The following is a 20,795-nucleotide window of genomic DNA, read 5'->3' on the forward strand; positions in this document are numbered from 1 at the left end:
TCAATTGTATCTATGTTGAGGCATGTCGACATAGTTGCGGAGTTTGAATTTCAGGCTTGGAACAAGTACTTACCCCACTTGCAAAACACTGACGTTTGACGGCAGCACGTCGGCACGAGGACTTCACTTTGCTCCGTGGAACATGGATTTAGATTTAGAATGACGTTCATTGCCGAAGGAAACTCCTGCAGGCGCGTGATAATTCAGTGCATCGATAACTTTGTTAGCCCCAACGAGAATTCACAACAACCTCTTGGCAAGTGAGAGCTTCTGCTATGCATGCTCATACAGTATTTTTGCACTTCGGCAGTTCGGGCTCGGCGCCCATACAATTACACAGTGTGACCAAAAAAAGTGATCAGATAAGCAAAATCCTTGTCAGATAACACTGTGACGTTATTCGAACTCCGAAAGCCCTTTCTTAGGCGCTCAGAAATTGGATCTTCTCGCACTTCTCTTTCATTATCCACCATGTTCCGCTCAGCACTCACAAAGTCTGGACTCAGCTCTGCAATAGCACCAAAGGCTGCAAGAGCTGGTATTGCACCAGTGCTAGCCCGTGGTTACCATGAGAATGTTATTTCGCATTACGAGAGCCCAAGAAATGTAAGGGTCATGTTTTCTACCGTTCGGTTGCGACGACTCACTATATTCTCATTATTCCAGGTAGGCTCTCTACCCAAGCACGACGTTGATGTCGGTACTGGGTTGGTTGGAGCACCTGCGTAAGTTCATTTTTTCTCCTATGTTCACCTTTTCAATTCTGACTACTATGCTTATGGATCAGGTGTGGAGATGTCATGAAGCTCCAAATCCGAGTAGACGAAAGTGGCATCATTAGTGATGTAAAGTTCAAGACGTTTGGTTGCGGTAGCGCCATTGCTTCGAGTTCATACATGACCGAGCGTGTCAAGGGTCTTACCCTTGAGGAGGCAGGGAAAATCAAGAACACTGAAATTGCCAAAGAGTTGTGTCTTCCTCCTGTGAAGCTTCATTGCTCAAGTGAGTTTTTTTTACCGCAGTACATTCATGAATACATTTAACACGCGTTGTTTCAGTGCTGGCAGAGGATGCTATTCGTTCCGCTATTCGGGATTATCGGTCAAAGCGGAGTAAGTTGACTGAAGGTCACAAAGCGGGCTTCATCGATGTAACCCAGAGTGTGGTTACCGGGGAGACAGTAGCCACTGCACATCCTGGTATTCCTGCATAAATAGACATTTTCTCAGGTCGAGGTTTCTCTGTGTGCTGTCTTTGTGCACGTCCCATCATTTTTTCCCACATGCATGTTCGCATCAATTCCCGCATTTATGTTCACGTATTCTTAAAATGTCCTAGGATGATTAGTAGTTAGTCGTGTATTACTACCTCGCAATGAAAGTTTTAATGCTATGCGTGTTGCCCGAAGCGACTGAAACTACATAATGTGCATAAGATAGTCGACGAAACGAATGCCCAGCCTTATACTCTGCTGTCAGTGCCTTTCTGCCCCACGAACGAGAAATTTCCAGATGCAAACCAGCGCTCATTTGCTTCCTTCACCCGCTGAGCAGCGGCAGCCCTGTTTGTCAGCTCGAAGCCTATGAAAAGAAGATCAGTGGCTCATTCCACGCCAGCTCCACAAGGGTTCTCACCTTGTACAGGTGTGACCGTCAGTGATGTTGCTGTTCCGGACGTTGATGACCCGCCCTGCGCAGCACGCGTAAGCGCTGCAGTACGTAACTTGTTCGCCTTTGAGAGTTTTGCTGCGGAGGTTGTCACATTTCAGGTCTCCAGAGAAACGAAACGGGAGGTAGGGTACTTACCACGACTCTTCGCCTCTCCCATACCAGCCCTGACTTTACCCGTCCCAATGCCGATCATTCCCAGACCCTTAGTCTGATCGAAGGCACCAACCTCCTCCTCAGCTTCACCAAATGCCATTCGGTTCTGCAGCTTCCGGAGTTCTGTCTGTGCATACGCTTCTTTCGCTTTGCGTGCCCTACAAGCGTGTCAGTGAAAACAATGTCAAATTCAAGGGACAACTTGCCGCTTGCCGCCTCTGCGTTTCTTTGGTCCATCGTTAGGTATGGGAAGTGCCTTTGTGGTTTTAGCAGGTGGTGGTGCCGCTAGCCGATCGATGTGTTTTTCTATTTTTTCTCGAAGCTCTTCGCCATATGAACCTGGGTATACCATCAGCCAGGGGTCCGTCAACACCTAAGGACTAAACTGACCGTCTCTTCGTGTCCGTTCAAGGTCCATGCGTGCAGCCAGAACAGATTTCGCTCCGACTGTCCGTTGAACCTTGAGTTGGTATTCAGCTGGCGTCTGCTGGATCAAGTCAGACTGGAAGACGAAACCGGTGTGCCGTCGTTGAGTGTACGACGAGAAACCTAGAGTCATTTTCCTCTGAGCACCTAGCAGCTACAGAAAATTTGTGAGGCCAATAATGTGGGAAAGTAAGACTGCAACATACATGGACATTACATGAGGGCATTTTGGCGAGGGGACCGAGGCCGCCTGCCACACCAAGTAATTTTGCAGCTGTAGTAGTACCAACGATGGCTGAAAGATTTGGTGCCAGAACATTCATTCTTGAGCTGACGTACATGAAAATCTGTTCTCCTTCATTAGCTACCACATTTATTGCGCAGAAGAGACATTTACGCGCTTTTTTACGCGCCTCCTCAAGTTTATCTGCGAGGTCACAAGCTTTTTCGACAGCAGCCCACTGGGCGTCAGTGAGTGTTTGACCGCTTGTTGTTGTTGCAGTTATGAGCACACTCATGACCACTGCAGGCGGAAGAACACCTGCAAGGTCAGCTTTTGTGGGGTCCTGTAAGTTGATAGTGAGCAGAGATGGTTTGTGTAGAACCCATTCTTACCTCTGTGTTGGCGAGAACGCGAACCGCGCGAACATACTGTGCAGGGTCTGGAACGAGCTGCTCCAGCTCTGGAAACTTCGCCGCATAATGGTCGCGTATGAACTACAGACACGCGTTTAGGGGATGAACATCAGTAACCACAAACCATACCTTGTGTACCACGAGAATTTCATTGTCTACATCCACGGATAAATTGTTTGCTTGTACGATGAGAGTGTATTCCGGGTTGAGATGGGCAGGTAATGACATCGCTTCAGGTGTACTGGGATTGGCTTGGTATTTCTCAATTTCCTGAACGCGAAGTCAGCTCAAACCTGTGTTCGTTAAAGAGCATCAATGCATGCCTTTAATATGTCTGCCATTCGTTTACTGCCTTCTAGTTTCGCTACGGAGTCGACGTCCTCGATCCCCCCCAAGTCCATTTGCTGTACATCCTCTGCATCAAGTTCGTCTGCGGGCTTCATTCCGCCTTCGAGGACTAATCCGCCGGTTTCGTCTGCTTCGGCTTCTTCGCCCTCGGCGTCTTCCTCTGCCTCTGACATGTCTGCATCCTCGACAGCCTTTCTCTTCAGTCCGTTGGTGCCGTTACTCGTAGAGGGCGCAGCTGGTGTGGCGGACTCCTCAGCACCATCATCTGACAGATCATCAATGTCAGCGAGGAGTTCGTCGGCTAGTCCGCTCATCAAGAGAACCGTTCAAGGCAAGATTTTACGAGGTGTAAGTTAAGGAGGGAAGGTACGATGACGTAAGCAAGTGAAGGTCAATAGGCAAGTTGCAATTGCCCCAGGGGAAATTCGCTAGCATCGTACTTCGTTACCGAAAGAATATTCTACGGGGTATGTAAGTTGAACATATGATATGTAGGTAGCTGTATAGATTGAGATATATACTTATACCTAGATTGACAACGATTACCTCTTCCAGATCGCTTAATGGTACGGAGTGATTAATAGTTGCTCACTTCTTCATCCGCCTGAGGAGTCTCGAAGCCTCATTCCACCTCTCTGCATACTCCCGTTGATCATCTAGTGCATGGATCCACGAATAAAGTACATGAACTGTACGCGGTAGGACACAAGACAAGAATGCAGCAACTTTTGCTGCATTGTGGATTTTCGAATAAGTTACATCGAATACAGAAAGGTGCCGGTGGGTGGTGTCTCCGACCCAGTAATGCCACTGGTCATCTTGTTCTTCAATAAAGGAGAAGTCGATTTCAAGCGTTAGTTCCATTAAGCTGGGACAACGCTTGAGGAAGCACAGGAGTCCAATTGGTGATATCGACGACGGCAAAGGAGTTTCCAGAAATTTGTTCAGCATGAGTTGAATGATATTTGGCCATGCCTGTGCCAATTCTAAGGCGGCAACATCGTCCAAAGAAATCCCACACCCTACATCAAGATGTACATGTGTTAATCGGCTGAATGACAGGAGCGGGTGAAAATCTTCCAGGTTCAGGACAGAGAACGAGTCATTTGGAGGACGTTCTGCAACCATGATTTGGAGGCGATGAAGTGAGTAGTGGCTGACGGAAGTGGAGAGGCGACGAAATAATTGTGCTAAGACGGATGCTCCTGTATGGTCATCGCTGAAGATTGAGAGGTTTGTAAGCTTGTTCCGCATTCTGCTCACGAAGTCGACAGCAGATGTAATATCTTGCGCATGCACGTCAAGTACTTGAAGTTGCTCAAATAAAAGCTCGTTCTGGAATTCGGAACTTGGTTGGAGAGCAAATTTAAGCTCTAGTAGAGACGGAAGACGTGATAAATGGTCCATAACCTCGGCATCGAGAACTCCACAGTGGATTGTAGTGAGATGATGCAGGTGGTAAAGAGTTTGAGAAACGGAGTAGCGAAGATGACTTGATAGGGCCTACTGAATGCACGGTCAATTTTCGCAAAAAGGGGCACATAGTAGAAATCGAGGAGATGAACTGTTGCAGGTCGGGAACTGGTGAGATGGCCCAGACCTCGAGGAACAGAGACGTGAGGGACTTGGTCATGATTCGACGGATCAGCCTCAAGTCTCTCTCGTCATAAATAATCCACTCGAGGGATGTGAGATTTGGCAGCAGGGGTTGGGTGGGATCCATGGAGGCGAGACAAGCGAGTAATTCATCGTCAATGTCAACCATTAATGTTTTTCCGCGGCGGACGTCCTGGGTAGCAAGACTAAGGTGACGGATGCGTAAAGCATACCTACGGAAGATATTCCAGTCAGCTTTGGTCAAGTGCCTATGGAGTTTCTGACAAATTTCACGAGTAAATGATGTCCATGTCAGCAATTGAAACAGAGCAGGCAGATATCCTCTTACTAAACAAATACAGCTTGACTCGGACCTGTTCATGTCTCCGCCCCATAAATCGTGAGGCATGCACTGAATCGCTCTGGCGATAGTGCCAAATTGTTGCCAGAGGATATCCAAAGCTATATCATGAAAAGCACCACAAGTCCTTGCAAGAGCAGCAAGAGTGGCCTGAGCGGTGTGTTTTTCATGGCTCGTGTCAAGCACAAAAATCCAGTGAAAAATGGATAACTGTATCTCCGAAATAAACAGACATTGAGCCATAAGCCAGAGAACTGATTTTCCAACCTGTACTTGCGCGTAGGATTGATATTGCTTTTAAAACATTCCGTATTTGGTAGTTAAAACCATGGTGGTCCGTGCACAAACGGGCAAAGGTATATAAGGCTGCGGTTGAGATTGTAACAACTCATACTTACCTTGATGGCATAGGCTCCTTCATGTACCCGGGTTTGTGGGCCGTGGGGACCCTTCATAGCACGGCGACCTTGTCCTTACAGAGGGTAATCACGGTTTGTATGAGCTCCGGCTCATGCACCGTCTCAATATTTTCCAGTCCTGCTATGGCCACTCTGGCTAAGCAGGCCATCTTTTTTTTCGACTTTTATAGGTCCTAACCCTAACCCAACTACTATTACATATATAGTAATCAATCTACTTTGTCATCTCAGTTGAATTCCTAACCGCTGGAGTACCAGCAAGTGATGCCAGATGACCTCATATAATCCTGAGCCCCAGACACTGAGCTCACATGCGCCAGATTCACCGCGCTCTTCCCAATCACCCCCGCCTTCTGGAGTCCAGGGTGACTTGGAATTAGAACTTCTCGGGCTCGCAAATGCTTTATACAACCTCGGAACCACTGTCATCAATGACTCTACTAAGGATCGCGATAGACCAGGTGGTGCGAAGCTGGTAGGCCTTGGCGCGTGCGTTCTCTTTGTTGTTTCAGTTGTATATGATCCTAAAGATCCCAACGCTCAGGAATGAGGTCGTCAATCACCTCATGTCCATCGATAACAAAGCACAGGATATTCGGACCATGATACCTTTTCAAGTTTTGTCTGATATCGACAACGCACGCAACCCCATGCAGTTAACCAAAGAGCGTCTAGAACGAGCAGCTACTGAGAATCAATTCATGAACGGAAAGATAGCAGCTATTGACGTAAGGACCTCCCTCTTTTTACTCCACCCTTGTTGATGCACTTCTCTTGTAGTCCTACCGCAAGCTTCTGAATGAGGCGTTAGCATCGAACTTCCCAGAGACAGCCAAATATCTCCGTCCTAGTCAGGATGACATCAAGATGGAGTTATAGGCCGAGCCCTGTCACCTACAATCTCGCCATTTCACACAGCTATATCTCTTCAATGGCTCAATGTCACTTACATAAAGAGGGGCGCGCGCTCGGATTAATTTCCCAACTATCCTCCCGTAGACAGACGAAATCGGTTGAAGACGGGGAACATTCCATTCTCTCTCATTACCTCTTGTCATTGTCGGGACAATTCGCAACAATCGGCCTCATTAAAACGAAAGAGCTAAATTTCTCATTGAGGGATGCTCCCGATGACAATTTTTTTGACCATGCGAAAATAATGCGGGCCCATTCGGGTCACCCACAAGACAGCACCGCACAGAGCATGTCCAGGCGGATCTGCGGCTCTGGTCATCTTTGTGCCAGCGAGATACTTTACCTATTATGGCCCCTCAAAAGCACCATAAACTACACTAGTGTGCAGGTTCCTCGGACTTCTTTGCTACCGCCGTGGCTTCTCAGTTCCTGCCCTTTCTGGATCATTGGGGCTTTGTGGCGTACCAATATACTCAGCGATGGTCTCTCACCGCCACAATCCATACATCATCGGATTGTCGCGAAGCGGCCATCTGTTAATAGTATTCAGATTTGATGAGAGACATGTGGGCGGGTGCCAATGTTTAATCACAGTATAGACACAGTGTATTGCCATAAGTGTAAGTCTCGAGAGCAGGAAATGCTCATTCCGCTCTAACGGCACTCATGTTTCAGGGATTATCTCTTATCTCACGTCCACATCCGTATCCCGCAGTCGCTCGGAGGTGCATTTCATGATGGAATTGTTGGGCCAAAAATGCGAGATCCTCCTTTATCATCGCAATGGTTGTCTCCGAATGTCCCCAACGTACTTGTTTCAAGAGTGCTACTGACATGGATATATCATTGGCATTGTTAGTTATGAGAATCTTGGCGCGGCTAATGAGGGCTGATAGCCTGAGTATACTGGTTGATGCGGCGGCAACGACTACAGGCACCGGAAAAATAACGAGTCTTTACAGCCGTATCTTCTCCTACCTTCTCCGACGAGTTCTTCTCACTGTCTATTTTAATAGCAAGCAAAATCATCCTGCTGCAGTGTCAAATACAAAAACGGTTCAAATCTTGTCTTTGTGAAGAAACATATCGGAGACAGTGAGCGGTTGGTCAATGTCGGCCTTCCGCACTTCCACCCGCTCGATCGTCTGTAAAGTGAAAAAGTGGTGGCATTAGCCCTCGTGATCACTCCTCGGGCCTCCTTATTCTCGCTACTACGGCGCGTGAATTCATCTTCCATTACTTGGGATTTGCACAAAACCATATTGGAGCTAGTGCCTGTGCTGCATCGCTAGGCAGCAAAGTGGACCCAACCATATCTGAAGCGGGTAATACACGAAGAGGACATTGGCTTGTAATATCAAACTCACACAAGGGACCCCGAAAACCTACATCTTTACATCTGAACCGGTTCAATTATTTATCGAGGCGCCCATTTTGATTTCGAGCAAAAAAAGTGGAAGCCGCATCGCCACTAGCACGCCTATCGCCCCTCAGATCCTCCGTGCTTCGATCTTGGCCTTGTATCACCGCACGATAGGACTCGGTAAGAAGCATGGGCATGTACACCCGCCCATCCTGGCGCCCGGAGGTCACTCGACTACCAGACAGTGGTTGACTATCGTCGGCACGATGGCGATTTACAAATGTGGTTGTTCATACATTAACGTAAGGAACTCAACCTTACCTTGTAATAAATGCTGATGCCTTTGTGGGCCGCCGGAATTAAGATCACTGAAGTAGGTGTGCTTTGTGTGTTATCAATATTTAATTTTGTTTTTGTATTATGGATATCCGCAGAATGACAATGAATGCATGGAAAGCTCATGCATGGAATGAGCCCACACCCACCCATAATGACAATGAGCCATCTTGCAACGTGCAAAAAAAGGACATGAACTCTGGCTGCAACATGTCATGATGGTGGTCGAGGGAGATATTCCAGAACGGGCTCTTCCACTAGATAACGATATAGGCAAATCTGTCCCGGGATGCCTGATCAGATCGATAGCACATCATACATTCCCACTCGATCAGGGATGTGAGAACGAGTTGCACGAGCACTGACTAACTAGTCGACGAAAATATCGATTTCAAAGACACTTGAATGTACAGTCATGGAGGTGCCGGGCTGCTGGCTACTCGCATCAATTGTTATTACTGTCTCGCACGAGAAATGTTCGGATGTTACGCGAGGTGTTGTGATACATGTGTTGTCGACGTAAGACGGTCCGTGAAATGGCCGGATGAGATCTGTGATATAGGGGCAAGTAGATGTGACCCTACTAGCCTAGGTAATAGCATCAAGTGAACACCAGATTGATGGTCGCCCAAGTCTACAATGAGGTACTAAGTAATACATCCGGAGTTTAATGAAACACTAGAACAGATAAGTTTCGGAGCGCTTGCGTCAATTGGAGAAGTATGACCTTCTAGAACCTACCCCATATCCAAATTATCACCTACCAACACCGAGAGTTCATCACTGGTCCCGAAAGACGGTCAGAAAGAGGGTTCTCTCACGGATGTACGTACTGCTCCAAGTAACCAATTGCAAGCTTGGATGCGAGTCACATCAAGTTTTGGTTAACATGAATAGAAGCCACCTTGGCCGAAAGAACGCACAGGTAGCTGCATCCCGTTGGATCTGGCGAGAAACTTTTGATCGTCACTGATTCAAATCGCGGTGCATCGTCATTCGAGTCCGCGGTATCTATTGTACCTGAGTGCAGGTCAAATGGCTGAACTTAATGGCAGGCAAGTTGGACACGAGGCGATGGGTCTAATCATGAATGCGATCTCCGGTGCCGCTCGATTGTCCAAATCAACATACAGAGGTAGGAAGCGCGCGGCCTGGCAACGTGCCCCCATGATGATGCTATCAAAGGCGTGTCTATGACGGTCCGTTCCTCGGACACTAGGAAAACAGCTGGTAAAACACGCTGGTACGACGAATTATTCTGCCCCTTGTGAGATAAGATATGGGCGGGAACAGCCGGTATGGCTCAAGGTTTGTTGTCCACCGATCTGAAGATTGAATGCTACTTTTTGAACGACCTTCGAATTTGGACTAGTGCAACGGGGTCATTTCCACCAATCACAGGGCGCTTCAGCGGTCACAGATGGTTCAGGCTTTCAACGTAAAACTTAGCTTGACCAGATCAAGCTGAGAGCCAAAGCAGCGTCGTTGACGTGAACGTGGGAAGCCGCCGGAGAATGGCCTTCAAGTAAGAGAGCAATCGTGACAAACTTATCTGCAAAGATGCATCAAGTCACCTATAAGCTCTGTGATGATGATCAGCTTCTTTCTCAGTATCAGAACCTATTCCAATGGACATATCTGACTTCTTGACGTCACAAACATTAATCAGGCTTACCATTAAGTGAGCGCATAAAAATTTATGTCGATTAACGTGCAGAGAATTGGAGGCTAGACAAATGCAGGGTTGACAGCAAAGTTTTCGCAAACCTCATGAGGTTCCATGACGCGATTGCGTAGTCGAGTGTAGTAAATTATGCAATTTCGTGACATATCGTGGTTTTAGTGCAAGTGATTACGGGTATCGAATGTGTGAGAATTAAGCGACCCAGAACCAAGGGCTTCGAACGGAGGTCACGGCAGTCCGGAGATATCACGAGGCTCGTACCGCGATGGCAGTACATGTACAGAATAATGAATCCTACGATTGTTATCGGCCATGTGTTAGCGGATCAAAGGTTCAGTACACATGCCAAAGATATACTCACATTGAAAAAGAGTTCGTTTAAGCAGACATCCCCGTCTTCCCAGTGAGACACCATATGGGACCTACAAGCAATGATCAACGATAATCGATTTATAGATCGCGATAATTTCTACCGGCCACCTTGTCCCAAATTCTCCGTGATCTGGACCAAGACCATATACTTACTGTGTCAAGTATATAATACAGGGTCACGAGATGAGTTCAATATAAGCGGCTAGTCATTGCACGTACAATCCATGTGGCTGAATCTCCACCATCCGCTCTTTGACGCGTTCTCCTATTTCCTTCATCCAAGCTTTTACTTGATCACGCTCGATATGTGGCCACACAGCATGCGAAAGCGTTGCTGGCAAGAGTTTTTTCACGTATGCTCGCAACATCTCCGTATCGAATGCGGGTCTAGGTGCTTGAGGAGATACCGCACCAGACCGCGAAACAGGGGAGCGGAGTCCTAGGGTTGTTGCCATCCTTCCTCCAACGAGAGGGCAACGAAGAGCAATTCTGAATACAGTTAAGCTTAAGTCAGAGACTCCAATTGTCAATGGCAAGGCTTGGATGGCAAGGCATTTACATTTGTTTGGTCTTAAGTTCGCCCGGTCCGCTTTCGTGAGAAGTTTGACAATACGAGGCTCACACTTACAAGCTTCCCTGTGTGCTGTCCAAGGCTGTCCAGTGTCCTCACCTTTATCCTAGCCACCCGTAGTCACTCTGATTGAAACTGAGATCTCCAAAACCCACAAATGTCTTCAATATCGTTCCCGCACTCAAGCGACGAGATGGGCCCATCTTCCAGCTCACTGCACGACCCGATGCAGGTGCCATTCTACACGCCTCCTGCGTTCGACATGTCGAGTTCCTTTCAAATGAACCCTCTTTCTGCGCACCCGCCTCGTACGCCACGCCCGAGCACTGCTACACAGTCGCACTTTAGGAATATGAGCATGAGTATCAGCATGTACGACGAAAAGGCGGAGGAGGAGCAGGACGGAGAGACGGTCAAAGCAGATAAAGGGGAAGTAGATGAAGACGAGGTCGTGGAGTTAGACGAGGAGGATGTACGTGTTAAAGAGGCTGAAAAGTTGGTTGGGGCACATGAAGTATGGCGAGATATGCTTGTTACAAGTAATGGACGGGACAAAGCGTTTGTGAGTGACTATGACATACCTGCTGAACAAGTAACAGAAGTTGTCTCTGGAGTAGAAATTAATGCAATACTCGATACGTGTGTATCTGCTCTTCCACAGCAAGGTTTTATTTCGTAGTGGAAAGTCCGCTTGGCAGCGGGAAATTGTACGAAGGCTCACGGCTGCAAAAAACGGGCTCTCTTTCACGAGGTGGGTATGCTTTCGACTTTGACATCGTTATGGACAACTGACGGCACACGCAGAAAAATGCTTATCATGTTCAACTGGTTAGCCCCCCTGAGTCAGGTATTAGCGCAACAATCTGTGCCCTTCTCGTCTTCCGGATCTTCCCTTACGCCTCACAGCTTCACAGCTACCTCCGCGTCATCCTCCAAATATTCCCAATTATCGGGGGGTCCCTTCCTTTCGCACCCGGTCCTCCGAGCTTTGCTGTCGGCTCCGCCCCCTATTCTCCTCGAGCTTGTGAATGGCTTGTCGGATGATATATACTCGCTTTCCCGGCTCGGTATAATTGGTTCTAAGCTGGGAGAACGCGCGGCTCGGTTTGCCGACTGGTGTTGGCTTTTTACCACGCTGGTCGGTCTGGTAGAGAATGGTGTCGAATTGGGAGTTATTGAGGGCCTTCAACGAGAAGGTAGAACAATCAATTTTTTTCACTGCTTCAAGTCTTGTTGCTCATTTTTTCCAGTTCAATCAAGGGCATACAAAGAGTCGCTTTCAGGGGCTACTTCAAAGTCGCAGCCAAAAGCGTCAAAAATTGACGAACGTGAGCTAACACGCCTACAAAAGAAGAACTACTGGCTTCAGGCCTCAAGGGCCAAACTTGTCATGGATCTCATTTTCGTTTGTAAGTAATTCTGATTGCACAGGTATTTCTCCCTTGATGTCCTTGTGTTGCAGCATGGGATATCTTCAGGATCAAAGGGTGGAAAGACACTGTTCAGTCTTTCACTGGCCTTGCAGCTGCGGTCCTCAGGTAACATCCCCATCATCATTTGCCATTCATACTCCTAATCGGCGTTTGGTAGCTCCGCAAAGTTATACGATAAGTATAGAACTGCGCTTGTCAACAAGGCCCTGACTAGTTGAACATCATGGTGCTAGCTATTCGTGACACGAATGAAGAAGAGGTGATCGAAGCTTGTTAAATTTCGCTCTTTGCCGTACGCAAACGCAAGCGTTGACATGCTTCCAACGTTCGACAGTTCCTCGTGTGCTTCATCTATGTTATCATGCATCTTTTTGTTACTACCCATCACCTCGCATCGCATACACATTTTTGTTTGTTCTCTAATACCCTTTGCTGATATAATAATGTTTGATTTCGCCTTGGTCGTGGATTTATTTATTGTAGATAAACTGATGACTATGGGCTGGTAAATTTCACTACGAACCCTAGATGATGGCTTCAACCGATGATTACATGTATTGCTATATGGAAATCACCACGGCCACCACTTAGAGGCAGGGTTGAGTGATGATGAGACTGCCAACGGTTGCAAGGCCCGTTCCTCCTGTAACCTATCCACCTCTGCTTCGAGTTGACGGACTTGGTCTCGTGCTTCATCTAGAAATTTCTCGTGATCCAGTTGGCTCTGCAATAGCTGCAACCCCTGATTGGGTTAAAGCACAAAATCAGCAAGCATATTGACACGTTGATTTCAGATCATGACGCGAGGGAAAGCAGCGAAGAGTGCCAGTGATCCACGATGCGAGGACGACACTACTTACCAAGTACACAGCGGAGCCCAAAAGAGCTACCGGGATCATGCCCGGCAACATGGACGCATACCATTCAGAGTGTGCGGACCGTGGTCCCGTGGTTGACGAGTATCTACAGGTCCGCTGTTGGGGAACGCGTAGAGATCGCGTCCGAACGAGACGCATTAAGGGCGCCATATGTCTTTACAAATCGGAAGGCCTTCCGACAGTTGACTCGAATGGACGTGCAAATAGGCCAGAAACTATACGCGAAGGTTCAATTGCCCGCGGTGTTCGGGTGCAAGGCACTTGTGTGCGGAGAAGTTGTTCACAAGCCTGGCGAACGGCGTTTTCAAATGAACAAAGTTCAATATTCAAACCAACGTGGGACTAGTGCCGGTGTGATATGATGCAGAACGACTCAGAGGATATGGGATTTCAAAAAATAAAAAGAGCGCACGAGATAGGATTTGCTTGGACCTTGCTGCCGAGATCCGGGACGATAATTCTGTATAGGAAAGAAAGTCTTCAAAGTTGCAACCCCAGTTGCTTTATACCAGTTCCTAGTAAATTTGTCAACGCGTGAGATGGATGAAGCTTTCAGAAGTCTCTGTCTCATGATTACATAAGCAACTTGATCGCCCTCAGAGGTCACGCGCATGGTAACTTGCCTCGTTTGTGCCTATGCTTCTGAAGAAAATACGCACAACAGATACAAGGTCAACGAGACTCTTCTAGTACAAACATGTCCATTTCTCTTGCTCCCGAGCTGACTCCAACCTATTCTCCCTAGTTCACTCCCACAGGATAAACCAACAGCTGCTGCTGCATGTCTCAAATGCACTGTAAAGTTTTCCGGGGCCCTCCGACTCCTATGGGACGATATCTATTTGAATATCTCGCAAGCGCACTCGAAGTTCCAGTCGCTGGGCCTAGTCCCCGTATTATGTACAAAGAAGACCTGGCCATCCTTCTATTTGGTTTGAACTTTGCCTCGGGAAGATTAGGCTTAGCGTTGTTCAGGACCCGATGGAATACGTTCTCGACTCGACTCGGTATTCAATATTCAATGGTATACCAAGACGAAAAGAGAGATTAAACTGCAATCTGTGCTACATCCAAGCTAATGCAACATTTTAAAGTTACTCTCTCGCGCACCATTAACATTCGCGACTAGAAACTTATGTGCGAATGCCAAATAAGTTACGGCATACTGGGACTTCTTTGGCGGGGGAATGAAGTGTGCGTCTCCGAGTCAGGTCCCGCTGCTTCAAATTCTTTTTTTCATAGCCTTGAGCCAATCAAATCATCTTGGGTGATAGTGGCAAAAACATGATATATTTTTGTTCGCCATACGCGCCCCAAGTCCAACAGGCCTCCTGAAGGAGATGACATCTATTTATGCCGGCGTTCTTTGTCTCATCCTCTTGACCCGTTCTCGCAAGTCATCATCCCCCCCAAACCAGGACAGCACAACTTTTGATTTTTGCTCCCCATATTGTTACATTGCGTCGGCTTGCTCAACTTTTGACTGACGGCACACAGGTTCCCATTACTTGTAATGTGCACTCTCGGTTTCTTGCTTCTCGCTTTCAATCATACTGCTGTTCGCATTGGGTGATATGTATTAGCAAACAGGGGCGAAGCCCACCCTGTCCACCATTCTGCCCTCCATATCTCCGCCCGACATCAGGCCACTTTTCTGAAATAGATGCTGGACTCATCTGAGAAGAATGTTGCGAATTGCAAATATATAGATTGCCAATCACTGATCGTAGGAAAGTCAGTTGACTCGGAGCACAGGCCTCCCGTTATTTGCAGGTATCATGGTACGCAACGTGGCAAGACGCTGAAAAGCTTCGTGTCCTACCCCCGCATTAATCCGTATGGGCCGTTAGATCTGTTGAGCATTATAAAATTATCAACATCACTATAAGTATCTCATTTTCTCGACGACAATCTGCAGCACCACGTAGCATGTGCCGCGAACTCGCTGAGCCAGTCATAACGATCCATATATATAAAAGTGGCGTGAGACACCACCGAGATAAGGCACTGGCAAGCAATATCTTGATGGTTAGCATGCTGGTGCTCGTTAAAAATATTGCATCGCGTTGTAACCTGTCGTTTCTTCTCTCTGCTCTCCTTCTATCAAGCTATCCTGACTACTGTTCACTGTGTGCGCTCAGCAGCGCGATTGCCATTCGGGCGTCTTGCAACTAGAATACATAAGCGCCTAACTGTTGATCTAGACCTGTTCAGACCTGCCAAGCTACCATGGCTCTGCAACTGAGCGTTGATTCACCGGTACTCAGTGAGAAATCAGGCTCAGGTTCGCCCTCAAACGATATACCTCTCAACTGTCGTTCTTCCCCGCATCGAAACTCGCGTCTGTCCCACCATCTCATTCCAATGCGTACTTCTTCGTCTCTTTCCTCTTCATCGCTTTCGTCATCACAAACCCTACCACAATCACAACGATATGTTCGTCCGCGCGGGCTGCGGATATGGAATCTTTTCAAACAATGGTTGCCTATCTTGGCGTACGGTGCAACTAGCCTCGGTTTTGTCTTAGCTATCGCATTCTGGAAAACTGAGGTTCTCGACGGTAAGTCATCGGTTCCTGCCGGTTTGCTTTCGTGACCCGGTGGCCCACTGCTGCAGACGAGTGCACTTTATCTCTATTCCTCGCTTGTGCGATTATGACAGCGCTACATCTCATTTGTTTGCTTACAATGTTTATTTCCGATAGGTCTTGACCACCTCTCACACTGGTTGCGAAACGACAAATACTTCGGCTATGCAGTATTGTTCTGTCTCATTTTCATCACTACGTTCCGTATGTTCCGTTCTTAATTTATCATTGTGCAACAATTCACGCATGTGCATCGATGTTCTCACGTTTCAATAGCTCCTCTCCCACTATATTCCACGCTGATCACATTATCGGGATATACATTTGGGCCGTGGATCGGTGCTGTTATCTCGTATTGTGCTGCGCTCTCTGGTGCTATCGTTGTGTTCTGGCTATCACGGACGTTCTTACGCGAGCCGATTGGTCGTTGGCTTTCCTCAACGCGTGCTCTATGTCGCGCAGTTCGAGCCGTTGAACGCAAACCACAGCTATTGTTCCTTGTCAGACTCGCACCATATCCGTATAATGTGCTAAATGCACTTCTTGCGGCCACCCCAGCACTCACCATGCGGACCTATGTGATTTGCACGGCTTTGTCTCTTTTCAAAGTCATCATTCACACCAGCATCGGTGCAGGAATTCGCTCGTTTAGCGCCAAGAAAGAATCCGATGTTCAAGAGGAAGAGGATGATACCTGGAGCAAAGTCTGGACTATCGGCGGGATCCTTTTGTGCGTTGCACTTTTCATATACCTCAGCTTGGTAGCGCGCCGAGCAGTGGACGATGAGCTCGATGACGAGATTCCTGGAAGTGCGTCGGAAGAAAGAGTGGCATTCTTAGATGCGGAGTCGCATGCAGAGGATGACGATACTGGATCTCGAGCACTACGGTTACCCCTGACTTTGCAGTCGCAGAACAACATGAGCGAGGCACAGCTCGTTTCTCCACACCACGTTGTGTCCGGACTTCCTGCAGCCTAGTCGCTGCCTTTTCCCTCTTTAATGGACTCTAGACTTGTATATTATTACCCAAGGATATCATATAAGTTGATTAAAACCAAAACTTGTATGTTATGTATGTATTTTTTTGAAACAGATGTACTTTTTACTACTTTGGATACTTAGCCTATCTCCGTCGTGCCATATCTCGTTTTCTCGCACTTTTCCAAGTCACGCTTGCCAGCTGTAAAGCACCAATGAAATTCGCGTGCGGTATCTGGTTTGACACCGCCAATGGGCGAAACAGAGTTCATAAGAGGCCTAATGTCGATCTACACAGCTGGTTAACGAGACCTTACCATTCTGGCAGGTGATAAATAACGTGTACACCAGTTTATAGCACGATCCTGCCCCTGACCTGATGTCCACCCTGCAGCAAATGCCGTGCGCCACTTGATCCTTGAGCAAAAGCTGTGCAAATGCCAGCCCTTGTACACAGGGTCGCCCCTCTTTCCTGTTGGTACGATCATTTATGAAAAACTCCACCACACAATCACGGAAAATCCACAAAGAATATGAAACGAACAGCAAGTACTGCGGCAGTGTGAAATATTGGTCTGGGTCCCAGCGCCAGTGCCCCAATCTCATTCCCCACTTCGGGAAACTCACCTGTCGCGCAAAAATCCGAAGCCGGCAGCAAGTTGAAGTTGACGCGTTACGTTACCATGCCTGGTTAACTGAGCCCCCGATCAGAATTCTGTGCATTCGCTCTGATCAGATCACGCCCGTTATTTGACGAGATCAACAAGTCGCTTCCCGATTTGGTACATACATATGCGGTCGCCGTTTTTGTTATCGTCAAATATTTGTTGGCCGGCGGGAAATTCGTGGAAAATCGGTGTACATCATTGATAGCGGGGAGGAGGATAATGGATATGACATTGGTCTGTGCTGAGGGAGTTTCGCGTTTGCAAATTCGCAGAGTGCACATCAAGGTGTGACATGAACTTTACGGCCATGGCATGTTGATCAAGCGGATGACATGAACTTTATATCCATCATTCAAACATTGGACAAGCAAAATGTATTGCAGATACTATCGAGAAAACGTAGCCGGGATATCAATGAACGGGGGTAACTGTATACGGGGTAACCGTATGCACACGAGAGTCAAAGCGAGAGGTATCAAAGTGGGAGTGATGATGGGGTGTGGTACTACAAATGAGGAGCAACAAAGTATACACGCTGGAACTAGATGAGAGAGCACATGCAAACGCAGCCGATCGTTTTGTAAGGTTCATGAAAAAGATCTTCCAATTTCGTATAGCTTCCTAGAAGAAGCGGGTAAAGTGAGGCAAGGAAAGGAAAGTGGGATCGTGAGGGCAAACGAAAACACAAAACAGCCATAGTCCAAAAGTCAAAGATGAGACATCAAGGAAGGAGGTGAATTAAAAGGCAATCCGAGCAACAAGTCTATTTTCTCCACGGGAACGTTGCGTCTAAAGCTGGTTCACGGTTTTGGTATATTGCGGAGGAAGGTGCTCGTTCATAGCGACAAACCCAAAGTCAGGCGAGACTGGACCCATTCAAGAGACTGACAGTCAGTAAGCCAGACCGTGAGACATCGGAGGGCGCAAGGGGTAGTCGCGCGACTCACAACGGTTAATATCCGCTTCCCCTGCGCCATATCCGTCACCGAGTGGTGGCGTGTTCGCCTGAGACGACGAAGTGTGAGAAGCAGCACTGATCGACGATGCGCTTGTGGAGGGGCGCTGTCCAGCCTGATGGTGACCCCAACCACTTCGTCCATCCATCGAATCGATGGATGCACCACCGACAGCAGAGTATGCGAACTCAGCTTGACCGGCAGGGAAACCATACGAGTCCACAGACGGCAACTGAATCATGCTGCGCACTCGTGGCATGTTTCCATCGTCAGCTGGATTAGGCGACGATGAGGGTCTCTCGTTGGAAGGATGCTCATACGGAGACGGGTACGGACTCATGGCCTGACTGTGGCGACGGGGACGACGAATGCTCAAGGAGGACGGACCATACTGCTTCGAAGATGACGGTGGGCGAGACAATGATGGCGAAATGGGGCGGTGGAGGCTCGACCCGGGACGCGAGTAATCAGCCTGATGGTACGTGTGATGCGATGGTGATTCCTCATACGGCAGGGATGACACTGATGAAATGGAGTATCCCGTGGTTGGGCGGCTATCCGGAGATAACGAGGGCGGGCTATTGTCACTCTGCATCGAAACACCCGAATAGGTGGATGAGTAAGATGTGTTGATGGTCGGCGTTGGGCGAGGACCATAACCATTATTGCTCGGCGGGTTTAACAAGGAAGACAGACTGCCCGAATGGTTGGAAGTCGTGCTGTTTGGAGAATACTGCCAGTTCTGGTCAGTGTAGGAATACTGGGAGGGAGGGACAAGCATGTCCCTGTTGCTAGTATGCTGAGCGTGATGATAACCACTTCCTGGACCCATTGCGCTGAACTGAGTGGTGGGAGATTCCTCTGCGGGAGAGATGGGCTGCAAGTGAGACTGATTGTACAAGTTATGATGAATGGGCTCAGAAGGGACAGTAAGGGGAGGTAGGTTACGAGCGTGGGAGTAAGTCGTGCTCCAACCTGGACTACTCTGATTCAAAGGAGTGAGGGAGCCTGGTGCAGAAAAGCCACGAGCACGGCCACCGACATTAGGCAGCGTGCCCTTTGAACCCACAGACGAAGGGACGGTGAGAGGAACTGGACCCATACCGATAGCAGAACGGGGAGGGGGTATTGAGGGAGGCTCCTGGGTATCACGCTTCCTTGGTTTTGGAAGACGCGGAGGGACGCGGCGTTTGAAATTAGCCACAACTTCAGGGGGGGAGTGGCGGTTGAGGGTGGGATGGGCTGCGGTACCGTATTGTTAGCAAAAAGAAGTGGATTGAAGTGGCACTGACGCGGACTTACACCATGTGCTTGCGTCTGGATCATCAATAGCAGGGTCGACGTTGCGCAAGTTCACTTTGCGCATGAAGCCATAGATCTAATAGACGAAGTCAGGTCAGTGACAGATTCATTTCAGTTAAGGGTTAAGTGGGTTTTGCGTCCACAGAGAAGGATGGAAGCACATCACACATACATTTAGTTGCCGAGAGAAGCTTGCAAATCTCGATTGACGGTAAATGCTTGGGAGGACATGGAGAGCCAACTGCTCTGGTCTCTCTACGATGATGTGTTCTCCTGCAGGATCCCAGCGGATCATGTGATGATTTTCTGGACGTTCAAGAAGACTATAACGCGTTAATGAATAGAAATGTAGATGTAAACGCGAACTTACGCGTATAGTTTTGTTAAAAACGTAGCCTGAGGCTTTGCCTCTGACTTTGGAGGAGGGGGTTGCTGCTGCTCATGAACTTTGAGAGAAGTAGGAGGACTATCCTCTGTCGGAGAGCCATTGCTTGAACTAGAATGAGAAGCTGATGGCTGCTGCGGGTAAGTAGGACCAGTTGTATTAATCTGAGGAGGATAGTCGGTCGGACGAGACCATTGTTGAGCTCGTTGATATTGAGAAGTGTACAGGTCCTGCATGTTGTCGTTGTTCGTAAAGTGAAAAGGAAAGGAGGAATTGAAGAAGTGCGAACTATGTAGCTGTTGTCTAAAAAGAACCAAAAATGAAAAGTAGTAAGTAGTCTCGTCGATCGAGACCTTTTTGATATTTTATAAAGGTAGCTAAGTATAAAACTAGTTGAGCGGTGGAGAATAAATCATCAACCGAATTCGTCAACACCGAAATTAGGTTACGAATAAATTTACGTCAACATTCCATATCCATTTTTTGTTACCGCTTTTTCCTTTTTAAATAAAACGTAATCAAGGGTGCCGCGGCCGGGTTCGGAAATCACCTTCGGTAAATACATTATAAACAAAACAAAACAACTATAACATCTAAATTTGGCTGTTATTCCACTTCCTCGGCGCCGAGGCTATCCTCGTAAGGAATAATCCGTACCAAATTTCCATGTGACAATTTCGAGTTGCCGCGCCAGATCTGAATCTATTCTTTTCCATGTTTTTTCTTTCCAGCGGCACCTCAGGCCTCAAGTACTCC

At 47.8% G+C, this 20,795-nt stretch overlaps 11 protein-coding genes across 11 annotated transcripts; 5 read left to right on the plus strand and 6 right to left on the minus strand.

Moving 5' to 3' along the window:
- The first annotated feature begins 416 nt into the window (after positions 1 to 416).
- Positions 417 to 1,392, plus strand: BJ212DRAFT_1339583 (FeS cluster assembly scaffold IscU). Its single transcript, XM_041335066.1, has 4 exons — positions 417 to 606; positions 667 to 725; positions 788 to 1,002; positions 1,059 to 1,392. Exons 1-4 carry the CDS (start codon positions 472 to 474, stop codon positions 1,211 to 1,213), a joined length of 564 nt encoding a protein of 187 aa, XP_041195620.1. The 5' UTR covers positions 417 to 471; the 3' UTR covers positions 1,214 to 1,392.
- Positions 1,393 to 3,649, minus strand: BJ212DRAFT_1339585 (uncharacterized protein). The gene is made up of 10 exons (XM_041335067.1): positions 3,209 to 3,649; positions 3,015 to 3,155; positions 2,865 to 2,966; positions 2,651 to 2,815; positions 2,456 to 2,596; positions 2,214 to 2,403; positions 2,030 to 2,162; positions 1,806 to 1,981; positions 1,635 to 1,745; positions 1,393 to 1,580 (listed from the first exon to the last, which is right to left on the minus strand). Exons 1-10 carry the CDS (start codon positions 3,545 to 3,547, stop codon positions 1,462 to 1,464), a joined length of 1,617 nt encoding a protein of 538 aa, XP_041195621.1. The 5' UTR covers positions 3,548 to 3,649; the 3' UTR covers positions 1,393 to 1,461.
- BJ212DRAFT_1339587 (uncharacterized protein) lies at positions 3,650 to 5,471 on the minus strand. The gene is made up of 3 exons (XM_041335068.1): positions 5,179 to 5,471; positions 4,775 to 5,109; positions 3,650 to 4,725 (listed from the first exon to the last, which is right to left on the minus strand). The coding sequence occupies exons 1-3, from the start codon at positions 5,431 to 5,433 to the stop codon at positions 3,822 to 3,824; spliced, it is 1,494 nt and encodes a 497-aa protein (XP_041195622.1). The 5' UTR covers positions 5,434 to 5,471; the 3' UTR covers positions 3,650 to 3,821.
- Positions 5,472 to 5,880: 409 nt separating this feature from the next.
- On the plus strand, positions 5,881 to 6,488 carry BJ212DRAFT_1266623 (transcription factor subunit Med10 of mediator complex-domain-containing protein; the record flags this gene model as incomplete). The annotated part of the gene is made up of 3 exons (XM_041330589.1): positions 5,881 to 6,098; positions 6,154 to 6,337; positions 6,390 to 6,488. The coding sequence occupies 3 exons, from the start codon at positions 5,881 to 5,883 to the stop codon at positions 6,486 to 6,488; spliced, it is 501 nt and encodes a 166-aa protein (XP_041195623.1).
- Positions 6,280 to 7,221, plus strand: BJ212DRAFT_1021968 (uncharacterized protein). Its single transcript, XM_041328866.1, has 2 exons — positions 6,280 to 7,144; positions 7,200 to 7,221. The coding sequence occupies exon 1, from the start codon at positions 6,466 to 6,468 to the stop codon at positions 7,078 to 7,080; it is 615 nt and encodes a 204-aa protein (XP_041195624.1). The 5' UTR covers positions 6,280 to 6,465; the 3' UTR covers positions 7,081 to 7,144; positions 7,200 to 7,221.
- A 2,932-nt stretch (positions 7,222 to 10,153) lies between these two features.
- BJ212DRAFT_1266368 (uncharacterized protein) lies at positions 10,154 to 10,734 on the minus strand (the record flags this gene model as incomplete). Its single annotated transcript, XM_041330560.1, has 4 exons — positions 10,154 to 10,201; positions 10,269 to 10,329; positions 10,381 to 10,431; positions 10,499 to 10,734. The coding sequence occupies 4 exons, from the start codon at positions 10,732 to 10,734 to the stop codon at positions 10,154 to 10,156; spliced, it is 396 nt and encodes a 131-aa protein (XP_041195625.1).
- Positions 10,735 to 11,007: 273 nt separating this feature from the next.
- On the plus strand, positions 11,008 to 12,501 carry BJ212DRAFT_1266932 (uncharacterized protein; the record flags this gene model as incomplete). The annotated part of the gene is made up of 6 exons (XM_041330619.1): positions 11,008 to 11,412; positions 11,468 to 11,601; positions 11,655 to 12,046; positions 12,101 to 12,259; positions 12,313 to 12,388; positions 12,441 to 12,501. 6 exons carry the CDS (start codon positions 11,008 to 11,010, stop codon positions 12,499 to 12,501), a joined length of 1,227 nt encoding a protein of 408 aa, XP_041195626.1.
- Positions 12,502 to 12,917: 416 nt separating this feature from the next.
- BJ212DRAFT_1203319 (uncharacterized protein) lies at positions 12,918 to 13,221 on the minus strand (the record flags this gene model as incomplete). Its single annotated transcript, XM_041329113.1, has 2 exons — positions 12,918 to 13,025; positions 13,135 to 13,221. Coding segments are annotated over 2 exons (195 nt in total), but the record flags the coding sequence as incomplete, so codon positions are not given.
- A 2,304-nt stretch (positions 13,222 to 15,525) lies between these two features.
- On the plus strand, positions 15,526 to 16,728 carry BJ212DRAFT_1266272 (uncharacterized protein; the record flags this gene model as incomplete). The annotated part of the gene is made up of 3 exons (XM_041330556.1): positions 15,526 to 15,721; positions 15,866 to 15,952; positions 16,025 to 16,728. The coding sequence occupies 3 exons, from the start codon at positions 15,526 to 15,528 to the stop codon at positions 16,726 to 16,728; spliced, it is 987 nt and encodes a 328-aa protein (XP_041195628.1).
- A 140-nt stretch (positions 16,729 to 16,868) lies between these two features.
- BJ212DRAFT_1297777 (uncharacterized protein) lies at positions 16,869 to 17,677 on the minus strand (the record flags this gene model as incomplete). Its single annotated transcript, XM_041332628.1, has 4 exons — positions 16,869 to 17,018; positions 17,046 to 17,145; positions 17,356 to 17,423; positions 17,519 to 17,677. 4 exons carry the CDS (start codon positions 17,675 to 17,677, stop codon positions 16,869 to 16,871), a joined length of 477 nt encoding a protein of 158 aa, XP_041195629.1.
- Positions 17,678 to 17,751: 74 nt separating this feature from the next.
- Positions 17,752 to 20,482, minus strand: BJ212DRAFT_1339624 (HSF-type DNA-binding-domain-containing protein). The gene is made up of 5 exons (XM_041335069.1): positions 20,025 to 20,482; positions 19,827 to 19,977; positions 19,655 to 19,730; positions 18,344 to 19,594; positions 17,752 to 18,262 (listed from the first exon to the last, which is right to left on the minus strand). Exons 1-5 carry the CDS (start codon positions 20,273 to 20,275, stop codon positions 18,186 to 18,188), a joined length of 1,806 nt encoding a protein of 601 aa, XP_041195630.1. The 5' UTR covers positions 20,276 to 20,482; the 3' UTR covers positions 17,752 to 18,185.
- Between the last annotated feature and the right edge of the window lie 313 nt (positions 20,483 to 20,795).

This window comes from Suillus subaureus, assembly GCF_016647635.1.
Source record: "Suillus subaureus strain MN1 chromosome Unknown BJ212scaffold_8, whole genome shotgun sequence".
NCBI classification, from domain to species: Eukaryota; Fungi; Basidiomycota; class Agaricomycetes; order Boletales; family Suillaceae; genus Suillus; species Suillus subaureus.

Excerpts from the sequence above, each read along its gene's own strand:
- BJ212DRAFT_1339583 (XM_041335066.1), top strand. The coding sequence starts at position 472 with ATGTTCCGCTCAGCACTCACAAAGTCTGGACTCAGCTCTGCAATAGCA. Across the intron at positions 607-666 it reads ATTACGAGAGCCCAAGAAAT|GTAGGCTCTCTACCCAAGCA; the intron begins GTAAGGGTCATG and ends TCATTATTCCAG. Across the intron at positions 726-787 it reads GGGTTGGTTGGAGCACCTGC|GTGTGGAGATGTCATGAAGC; the intron begins GTAAGTTCATTT and ends CTTATGGATCAG.
- BJ212DRAFT_1339585 (XM_041335067.1), bottom strand. The coding sequence starts at position 3,547 with ATGAGCGGACTAGCCGACGAACTCCTCGCTGACATTGATGATCTGTCA. Across the intron at positions 2,404-2,455 it reads TGCCCTCATGTAATGTCCAT|CTGCTAGGTGCTCAGAGGAA; the intron begins GTATGTTGCAGT and ends AATTTTCTGTAG. Across the intron at positions 1,746-1,805 it reads GGGAGAGGCGAAGAGTCGTG|CAAAACTCTCAAAGGCGAAC; the intron begins GTAAGTACCCTA and ends CAACCTCCGCAG.
- BJ212DRAFT_1339587 (XM_041335068.1), bottom strand. The coding sequence starts at position 5,433 with ATGGCTCAATGTCTGTTTATTTCGGAGATACAGTTATCCATTTTTCAC. Across the intron at positions 5,110-5,178 it reads AGTCAAGCTGTATTTGTTTA|AAACTCCATAGGCACTTGAC; the intron begins GTAAGAGGATAT and ends GAAATTTGTCAG. Across the intron at positions 4,726-4,774 it reads ATCTCCTCGATTTCTACTAT|TCATCTTCGCTACTCCGTTT; the intron begins GTGCCCCTTTTT and ends GGCCCTATCAAG.
- BJ212DRAFT_1021968 (XM_041328866.1), top strand. The coding sequence starts at position 6,466 with ATGACATCAAGATGGAGTTATAGGCCGAGCCCTGTCACCTACAATCTC.
- BJ212DRAFT_1339624 (XM_041335069.1), bottom strand. The coding sequence starts at position 20,275 with ATGCAGGACCTGTACACTTCTCAATATCAACGAGCTCAACAATGGTCT. Across the intron at positions 19,595-19,654 it reads TCCAGACGCAAGCACATGGT|CCCATCCCACCCTCAACCGC; the intron begins GTAAGTCCGCGT and ends ACGGTACCGCAG. Across the intron at positions 18,263-18,343 it reads GGAAGCGGATATTAACCGTT|TCTCGCCTGACTTTGGGTTT; the intron begins GTGAGTCGCGCG and ends GAATGGGTCCAG.